This window comes from Callithrix jacchus, chromosome 15 (genome assembly GCF_049354715.1).
Source record: "Callithrix jacchus isolate 240 chromosome 15, calJac240_pri, whole genome shotgun sequence".
Lineage (NCBI taxonomy): Eukaryota > Metazoa > Chordata > Mammalia > Primates > Cebidae > Callithrix > Callithrix jacchus.
The window spans coordinates 102,411,335-102,421,891 of record NC_133516.1 but is presented as its reverse complement, the minus strand read 5'-3'; the positions used below and the strand labels follow the sequence as shown (position 1 = coordinate 102,421,891).

General features: G+C 39.4%; 1 protein-coding gene across 8 annotated transcripts in view; it reads right to left on the bottom strand.

The window, feature by feature from the left end:
- Window positions 1–412: 412 nt before the first annotated feature.
- The window catches only part of NECTIN3 (nectin cell adhesion molecule 3), a 134,988-nt gene continuing 124,843 nt past the window's right edge, over window positions 413–10,557 (bottom strand). For 4 of the 8 annotated variants that reach the window (XR_013527727.1, XM_035274428.3, XM_035274429.3 and 1 more), the window contains 2 exons: window positions 4,697–4,759; window positions 413–3,928 (listed from right to left, as the gene is read on the bottom strand). Coding sequence is in view for 7 of the 8 variants with exons in the window: in XM_035274428.3 (XP_035130319.3) it covers window positions 3,752–3,928; window positions 4,697–4,759 (240 nt within the window). In the remaining variant the exon portion in view is untranslated. Of the gene's footprint in view, window positions 3,985–4,696; window positions 4,760–9,284; window positions 9,377–10,557 lie in introns of those variants that run through there. The other 4 variants (XM_078352281.1, XM_078352284.1, XM_078352283.1 and 1 more) reach the window with 2 other exon arrangements.

The window sequence follows — 10,557 nt, the reverse complement described above, 5'->3', positions numbered from 1 at the left end:
CGGGAGCTCCTGGGAAGAGGGCAAAACAGGAGTCTGGTTCTACTCCTTGAGATCATTCATGTAAGGTACTTGCCCCGGAACCCAATCCATACTATATACTCCATAATGTCACTTGTTATTAGTAGCAACTTTTAAAATAAGAGCAAATACTGGTAATAGTAAAATGCATTTTCAATTCTAGCTAAAGCCTAAGCAGCTAAAATTCAGATAAAGAGCTTTCCACATGGCAATTATTCGTTATAGTAAAAGGAACTTCTCTAACTTGCACTTGGCTATACGTGAATTTGATCAAAGTGAAATTTTCATTTTGCCACTTGGTAATCACTAGGGAAACTACAGTACTCTAATGCTGGTGAGGACCCTGGACGTTTAGGTTCAACATGCAGCAATAAAAGAGTCATAGACATTTGTCAGTTTGAAGGAAAACTGTAATTCTCCAATTTCCCATCCATTATCATCTTCTTCAGCTCTCACCACAATTCTCAGAGGTTGCAAATGATACCCCAGGCAGGTTAAGTGACTTGCCTATTTCAATGGCTACAAAGAGGTGAAGCTGGGAGTACCTGCTCTTTTGATACTTGGTAAATGGTCTACCTTCCAAACTCCAGGGAATGAGGCTTAATAGAAAGCTCTACTGTATATAAAGAATAGCACCAAAAACCAGTATAGTGCAGGAAAAGAGTGATAAATGGAAAACCAAATAGTGAATTTTAGACTACTGTGAAAGGGGTTCCAGGAAATCATTTGCAATAACAGGAAGAAGAACCTATCTTGTCCCTATAAGTAAACAAAGCCATAGGAAAGTAATAGGGAAACCTGTTTATTTAGTTTTCAGCATATTTCTTAAGTATCTATTATGTACACAGAAGCCTAGCCCAGTAAGAATTTTATATTACATGCCCCAAAGAACATGGACTTCTTATACCATTACATCAAGCCAATCGTAGGTGGTGTGCATGCTCTGTTCTTAGTGTGGTGTGCAAAGAACATGGTGATCTGCTACCGTAGCAACAATGCACACTCCTGGAGCTTGGGCTATCTAGGCAATAAATGCTGTGTGTTAAAGGTAAGCATGCACACCCCACCCAGAAATGCAAAGCTGCAACCATAAGTAGATAAGCACGCTGGGGATTTATGTTTCACAGTGTTTTAGTAAACGCGTTATGGGAAGAGGATCTAATATCAGCTGTGGATTACAACCCTAAACCTCAATCACTGACCTTTCAGAATCTAATTTCCAAATTTAAATGGCATTGTCAAGTAGTCTAGTCTCCAAATTTAGAGATCAACAGGCTAATTTTGGATGGCAACTTCCGGTTGAGAGGGCTGGCTGATCAAACCGTTTGAAAGCTGCTTTCTATTTAGCCCAGTTTTTAGAGAGAACAGATGGAATGTACGAGGATAAGCTGTTATAGAGCTTACGTGACCTGTGTAAAGGGCCAAGAGCTATATGATCTACCAGTTAGTTAAAGAAGTATCACAGGTGACGCAAAGGCTAAGAAGATATTGAACTCAGTGGCTGCAGGAGAGGTGACACTACATCCTGAAATTTCTTTTTCATAACTACACTGAGAATTTTAAAAGGTAGACAGAAGGTTCCTCATGATAAGGAGGGCGCTGAAGACAGGCCACAGGGCTCCTAAGAACCAGTGTTTCCAAATCCCTTTCTCTTACGCAAATAGAGACAGCCACTCCCCTGGGTCTATGGTATGCTTTTGTGAAACTGACCGAATTCAACAATTCACTTCCCAGCAGGATCCTGGAAACTATCCCCAACATGTATGGCATTGACATTTTCAAAGCTTTCTAAAGGAACTGGTACACCACCTTACTGCCTCCATAACATCCAGTGTCTGTGAAAGACTTCCTGGTCAAGGAGAGCTCTGATCACAGCCATCATCCTATTGGAAAACAATTGCCAAGATTCCTATACCTTCTATGATACTAATTCAGTGTTGGTCTTCCAAATAATAAAGTTGAATATATTCTTTGCTACAAAGGGCAGTAAACTCCTACTCTGAGGTAGCACAGTAGCAATGAGCATCCTTGGAATTCACCCTTTGATCCTTCCAGCTATAGACTTTAACATTGCTAATTACCTAGCTAAAGCATTGAGTTGGAATTTAAGCATCCTTTCTCCCATAGTTGTTGGTCACTCAGGTAAATGGGGGAGAAAATATTTCTGCTGTAAAACTACCTAGATAATTTGATAAAGCATGGCGACTAAAAAAAGAAACACACAAAGAACTAGAGCCGGCACAACGTAAGTCGTTAGTGTCTTTGGCATCTCATTAGAAATCTCTGCTAACATTCTCCTCTGCCCTGGAAATTTAGGCTGCAAATATACACTACTTTATTTATTTTATTGCTTACATCACTCTTTCCTCACATATGCAGAGTTTGTAGCATTTTCTGTGTCTCTGACACACCTCTAATCTTCCAGAACACAGAGCAAGATGCTTTTCTTAAGATGTGAGGGAAGCGATGGACATTCATGTGAAACTGTGTTCCCTCCACCTCTGCTCTATAATTACCTCTGTAATTACTACTGTCAATCTCAGAGAAGGAAAGTTGGCAAAGGGAGATGAGAAAACTCAAGACAGACATTTATAGGCACTACAGCGTTACGGGGTACCATGGTAGATAAGTCACTGTATTTACTTTTTAGCACCTCGTGACTCTTGGTGACCAGGTAAAGCAGGAGAAGGGATAAAGAACATGGGGATTTAACAAACATACCATATTGAAGTGCCTTTTAAGTTTTCAAAATTTTCACCTGCTTTTAAGAGCAGAAGTTATTTCATGGTGACTTTCCAGCAGGCTTTTCTGAGGTAGATAAAACATGGATTATAAGTGGTCTGAAGAATGCAGAAGGGGAGGTAAAGACTGTCGCTGGTATTGGTTTGAAAGAAATTTCAGAAGTGAAAGCTGAGCCTGTCATGTAAAATACTAGAGAAAGAAGAACAAGGTTAAAAGCTGCACACCATTTAAACAAGGTTTTTAGAATTTAATAGGTGAAAAATAGGCTAATCTAGCTAGCAAAGAAGAGGACTGTAGGAAGAATGACAAAGCAAAAGAAGAACGTTTGTTACACACAGGGAGTCAAGAGTAGGCAGGTAACAGCAAGAGGTATGTATCCCTCAGGGAATCAGTGGTCAACAAGGAACATGTATCATAATAACAACCAGTGGGCTCAAAGTTTTCAACTGCCTTTTGTTGCTTTTGTTGCTATTTGGATGAAGAACAAACTTCGCCTCTTTCCTCAGGTATTGTAATTGTATTAAATATGTCAGGGAAATCCAAATCCCAGCTAAATTATTAGTGAAACAGATTCTGAACTCACTTTCACGCCCGTGTGAATTACAGATGAACAGGCTAGCATGCCTGAGACCCAACGAAGTTAACAGTACCAGCTGGGGCCTTTCTCTCTGGAGAATCTCGGCAGTTATCACAGGCAGATGCTGTACTGTTAAATGAAAATGCCATTGCAGGGCAAATGTCAGTAGTTAAACACCATCGGCACAGAAACACACAGGGCTGTAGTCAAGTTCACAAACACAGCTGGTGGCTAAGAAACCCTTAATGAAGACAAGAAATTCGCTATTGGCTTTGCGTCATTCATTAAGACTTCCAATACCCTTGGAGTGGGACTGTTCTATATGAGAGACAATTAAATAACTATTGGCCTCAGTTTCTCTCCCCAATCTAAGAATAAACATTTGTTAGAATGCTCCTTGGAAAAAGAGGAAAATCACACATAATGTTCCTGTGGGTTGATGTAGATTCTCTTAGCATCGTTTTGATGATGTTTGCCAGGGCTCCGGTCTTGGTAGCACATCTGATTGTAAAGACGGTACGTCTGCTGACTGCCATCTTCCCCAACTGGATTCTCGTCTTCATAGTCAAAACTCCTGCTATTTAGTACATTCTAAAAATTCAAACATTGCTTACGTTAGCAGAGCAGCTGTTTGCATCTTCCTAGCACTGGGAAAAAGAGGCAAGAACAAACTCATTACAGTTTAGTGTCCCTGACTCATTACTCCAAAAACTTAAATGACAAGGTTAAAGTTCAACAACTTATATTTTCCAGTGATTTGTTGCTTATTATATCCTGAATCAGAAAAGCCGCAGCTCCTAAATACAAAATTGTGACTAAGGGGGACTGAGATCAGTTTCAGGCTTTGAAATTTGGAGTTGCTATCAGTTAAGGTAACCTACAGAAGACTGGGATTATAAACCTCAGGAGTCTCTCAAGCAAGGTTCAAGCTTGAAATGAATATAAGAGATATACAGAGAGTTCAACCAACCAAACAAAAGCAACCTTGACTTAACTCTGGGGAACTGGGGAAAGGACACAGCAAAATGAACTGGCATTTGAACATACGCCTGATAAAACTGAAAACATCTGCCAAATGTCTTGACCTTTCCTTGTGGCTTGACCTTGGGCCTCATAAAATGAACCCCCCATGATGTTCTGTGGTGTCTCTGGTGCAGACTCTTCTGCCTGGTTATGGGTTTCATAAAACTGCATTACTTCTAAGAGTAAACAAGCTCAAGGAGTTTACTAAATCTTAGCAGAGACACTCAAATAGGGGAAAGATGAATAAAATGAACTTGTATCCAATTAAATGATATTTTAATAAGCATGTTAGCTGCCAGCTTCACCCGGGCGGACACCCACAACATGGTTACTTACAGAGTGCTGAAGACTGCCAACTTCTCTCTCTTTGAACTCAGTCTGCAAAGGCAAGTGTTCAGGCTGGAAGAAGACACAAAAAGACATGCACTTTAAAACACATGGCAAAACATATCAACCACTAAGATTCCTATTTTTAAAAGAGCCAATCATGTCTTGTTATAAATGTCTACTAACTAAGCAAAATGTTCCACGTGAGAGTAAGAAAAACAACTATATTTTTTAAAAGTTTCACTTACTCTCTCCTGGCTTGTGACTTCTGGAAGGAAGAAAATAGAGGGCTGGGCACAGTGGCTCTCTCTCGCCTGTAATTCCAGCACTTTGAGAGGCCAAGGCGGATGGATCACTTGAGGCCACGAGTTTGAGACCAGCCCAGCCAACGTGGTGAAATCCCATCTCTACTAAAAATAAAAAATTAGCTGGGCATGGTGGTGCACACCTGCAATCCCAGCTATTCGGGAGGCTGAGGCAGAAGGATTGTTTGAATCAGGGAAGCAGAGGTTACAATGAGCCAAGATTGTGCCACTGCACTCCAGCCTGGGCTACAGAGCAAGCAACACTGTCTCAAAAAACAGAAAAACAACAATAACAAAAAAAAAAAGGAAGAAAATAACATCATTTGCCTCAGAAGTTGTCATGCAAACTTATCTACCTCTTATATGAGGGAGAGCTCACCACAGAAGGTCTCCTGTAAAAGTGGTTTGGGGGTGGTGATGAGACATTATTTTTTGTCTTTATACATAGATTTAAAGAATATATGATCATCCTTTTCTTGCTTGCTACTTCCATCCCTATCCCTACCCTCACCCCGCAGAGATTACGGAGTTCATTTTCAAACCTCACCCTAAGAAGAAACTTTTTCAGTTTTCCTCAGCTTACAAACATATGACTTACCCTTCAGACTTCGGTTCTAACATCGCCTTTCATGAAGCCTTGCACAACACCCTCAGGCAGAGATAGCCACTCTTTTTGTGACTTCATAGCATTTATTATCACAATTATAAGTCTATTTGCTTTTCTCCTTTTCCAGATTGAGAGTGCTGGTTGAAGTGTTTCACAAACATTGTATCAGCTAATCCTCGTATGTACAATACTTCTACAAAACTGCTGTCTTCATTTTACAGATGACTGAGGCTTAGCTAAGCAGGTTATCTCCAGTCACAAAACTGGTAAGTGGTAAATCGTAATTCCAGTGTGGCTTTGTCTAATTCCAAATTCTGTATTTTTATATCCCTGCTTTCCTTTTAGTGTCTGGAAAATAGATGTTCAGTCACTATAATAAAATAATGCCTGAATGTCTCCACATGCAGGCATCTGTCAGCAAGCTCTGCGTTTCACTATCTTTGCTCATACTGTCCCTTTTAGTTTGGAAGGACAACTCTTTGGGAGTAGAAATTCTACCTATCCGTCATGGCCTGATGAAAGTCATTTTATTCACAGGGCTTGCCCACAGTCCCTGTCAACGTTAATCTCTTTACTCCTAGTTTTCCTATTCTTGCTTTTATCTCTATTGTAGCACACATCATGACTATCTTGTTTTATGGTCCCTAATGTCTGTAACTTTCAGCTCCGGTAAGTAGTGAGCCTTTTTTAGTCATTGCTAGTGGTCTGAGTATTTGTGTACTCCCACAGTTCCTATGTGGAAACCTAATGGCAATGTGATAGTACTAAAAGGTGGGGCTCCTAGGAGGTGAATAGGATATAAGGGTGGGTCTGTCTTAAATGGGATTAGTACCCTTGTAAGGGATTGAAGAGACTAGAGTTCTTCCCTTCCTTATGAAGTTACAATGCGAAGACAGCCATCTATCAGAAATAAGACCCTTGCCAGACACTAAATATGCTGACACCTTGATCTTGGACTTCCCAGCCTCCAGAAGTATAAGAAATAAATTTCTGTTTTAGTTACCTAGTTAATGGTGTTTTGTTACAGAAGCCTAAATAGACTAAGATAGTCATCCTCCTCCATCCCCCTACCTTAGTTTGGGTTTGTGCAATAAGAATAGTTCACTGATGAGTTTACTGGAATCTAAACTATCATCAATTCTTGATATCTTACGTCAACATTACCTGTATTATAAAGTATGTGGCACGTTCACTCCTTCTGTCATGGTCAGCATAATTCTACAGTGCTTCCCATATGATCAGGTGATATTAGCAGTACACATTGGTAAAAGTCCAAGGCAGGGCCAGTCACACAGGGCCCCTGGGGTTTAAAGCTTTTAATACTTTGCAGTTGCCATCTAAGATTTTTTAATAATTTTACTGTTAATTTCCGTTTTACAAGTGGTCTAATGAGAAAAGAGCATGTTTCAGAGACTAGCAGGCTAGGCTCCCAGGCATCCCTGCCTCCTGTTGTCTGTCTTCAATTGGTTCTCGGGCACCACTTCCCCATCTTGCTGTCCCAGGTCCTATGTGGCATCCCCCTTGCTGTCCCCTCTCCAGTGACTGCTGCTGTCCTCGGCTTAGGCAGATGCCTGGGCATTGGTTCAATAGCACATGCCGAGTCATGGTGCATATGGCAGGTATCTGGAGGCCACGACTCAGTAAAGATGAACCTCTCATTCACCTCCACTCTAGGTGCCTCATAATGCCATCTTGACAGCCTTAATTTTTGAACATAGAGCCTGGCATTTTCATTTTGCACTGGGCCTCAGGAATCACGTTGCTGGTCCTGGTCAAAGGAAAATACACTTGGGAAAAAATATCTTATATTAAAATCAGCATTTTCATTTGTTTATTCTTCTTCTTCCATTAATACAGATAACTAAGAAATGATCTCCCATTCTCACCACTGCATCTAACTTGACAAGAGGTGGTGTAATTAGAAGCTTCTCTGTAGAGGGGGTGGGTATAAAGTTTTTAAGCCACTAAAACAGTTAATCCATTTTTTTTAAAAGTGGTATCTGGATGTCTTTAAAAAACTGATTTATAAACTCATTTTCTCCCATTTCAAGTCTCTCTTTACTACAATAATAAAACCTAAATATATTTGTGTTGATTTTTAGAACAAGTCAGTAGAAGCCGTCATAACCCACTACCTCTTTTATCAGCATCAAGGCACCTCTGACAGACATGCCACCGTCTTCTACTCGTATCATTGGCTTCAGCAGTCCCTCATGTCTAACAGTGTGACTTAATTTCCAAGTCTGACACTTATAGAAGAGAAAAGCAATTTAAGTGATGTTCTAAGCAACTTTGGCTTCCAAGAAGTAAATAACAGCTACCAAATGGAGGGCAACCAAAGATTTCTGGCGGTTGTTTCTATTCCTTAATAGTAGTACAATCATGTGGAAAAGTTAAAAAAAAAGAAAAAAAGGAAAAGAGATCTTGAACATACCCTCTGCTAACAATATGGTCCTTGCCTACTCTTCATGGCAGTGTGAGGGAAAGCAGGGGTACAGTCAACACTGGAAGGGAGCATATTCTAGAAACACAGTGTTTATGGTTTCAAGAGTTCAAGGGAAGATTTGGTTAGAAGATGTGCTGTTCTGTTTATGCTCTAAAATTCTAAATGGCAAATTTAACACTACCAGAAGATAAATTATCATTCACACTTTGCTGACCACCCTGGGTTAAGACCTGCATTTGGTCACCACCTGTTAAATGTGGGAACAAGTTTCAAGTCCCCGGAAGCCAATAATGCAGTATCATAAGTAACAATATAACAAGTATTAAGTTAATAGTATTTGGGAACCACAGAAGTAAATAATCTGTCTATTCTGCTTCCATACAAACAGATTTTAAAGAGCCATAGCTTTATGAATAAAAACACTGCTGCCTTTTTCTCATGGTAGAAGATTTTTAAAAATAGCCAGAAGTGGTGCATTTGACAATAAAGGACAAGAAGGGCAAGTTCTCAAAACTGAACAGGAAAAAGTGGTGCCTGGAAACTTCACATGCACTGACTAAACAATAAATGAATGGATAAGTTCCTCTTCTCCATCCCATATTCTGAGTCTTCATCATTAAATCATTGTAACTTTTGTAATACAACATTTAATAAAATTGTGTATGGAGAGAAGGACTCAACACGCCCTAGGAAAGTTCTGCATTAGGGAAGTGAGGCTGTGGAAAGCCTTATGTATCTGTTTCTGCACTGTGTGGCTATCTAATCTCTGACAAGATTTGGTGACATTGGCTCAATACATAAGGAGCTTAATCTAATGACAGATGAGTATCTGCTCTGTCAATCCACAGACCACCCGAAATGTTGTATATACTAGCTCCTCTTTTTATTTAACCAATTTTATTTTTCAGTGGTTTTAAGTTTATAGAAAAGTTCAGTGGAACATACAAATAATTCCCACATATCCCCTGCCCCCATTCCCACAAACTCCGCAGCTATGAACATGCTTGCACCACAGTGGTATATACATATGTTCCTACTGAGGCACCTTTTCACACATCATCACCTGAAGTTTATAGTTTACATTCGAGTTCACTCTTAGTGTTGTACCTTATTTGGGTTTTAACACACAGATCATGATATGGATCTACTCTTGTAATACAATACAGAATAATTTCACTGGCCTGAAAATTTCCTGTTCCGCCATCCTCCCTACCCACCCAGCCCATTTCAATAACTTACCTTCTTACAGTCTCCATAGTTTTGCCTTTTCCACAGTATCATATAGTTGAAGTTATTCAGTATGTAGCTTTTTCAAATTGGTTTCTTTCACTCTGTAATATGCATTTAACATTGTCCCATGTCTTTTCACAGCTTGATGGCTTATTTCTTTTTAGCACTAAATAATATTTCATTGTTTGGATATACTAATTTATTCATCACTTGCATATTGGTTACTTCCAAGTTTTGGAAATTATGAATTGAGCTGCTATAAACATTCATGTGCAGGTTTTCTATGAATGTAAGTGTTCACATCAGATGGGTAAATGTTGAGGAGTGTGATTTGCTAGATTGTATGGTAAGGGTATGCTTAATTTTTGTTTTTCTGTAAAGACAGAGTCTTGTTCCATCACCCAGGCTGGAGAGTAGTGGTGTAATCATGGCTCACTGTAGTCTCAAACTCCAGGGTTCAAGTGATCCTCCTCCCTCAGCCTCCCAAGTAGCTGGGACTATATGCACACACCACATGCCTGGTTAATTTTTTAAATTTATTTTTTATAGAGATAGGGTATTGCTATATTGTGCAGGCTGGTCTCCAACTCTTGGCCTCAAATGATACTCCCACAGTGTTGAGATTACAGGCGTAAGGCACATACTTAGTTTTTAAGAAACCACCAATCTGTCTCCCAAAGCCTGTATACCATTTTATATTCCCATTAGTAATGAGAGTCTAAGCTGCTCCACATCCTCACCAGGATTTGCATTTTTAAAAATGATAATTAACAGAATATCTTACATATGTTTGAAAAGTCTCTTAAATAATACTGTACATGTTTGGTGACTAATAAATATGTACTAAATGAAACTGTAATACTTTAACTGATGGATACATAGCATATATTATTCTATTATTGTATCTTTTCCTAGAAAGCCTTAGGCTACTCTAAATCTGTAACACGTTTCAACTTCTCTACTTACATGTATATTACAGCGATTTCTATTGAGTTATAATCGATATTCACTCTCCTGATTTGCTGAAGTCACAGAGGCTTTCATCTCTACTTTCTAAAGTGCTAATACTAGTTTTTCAGGCTTCTTTTAACTTTTATTTTAGGTTCAGGGGTACATACGCAGGTTACATAAGTTAATTGTGTATCATGGGGATATAATGTACAGATTATTTTATCACCCAGCTAATAAGCATAGTATCCATTAGGTAGTTGATTTTTTGTATAAGGTATAAGGAAGGGGTCCAGTTTCAATTTTCCGTATATGGCTAGCCATTTACCTGAGC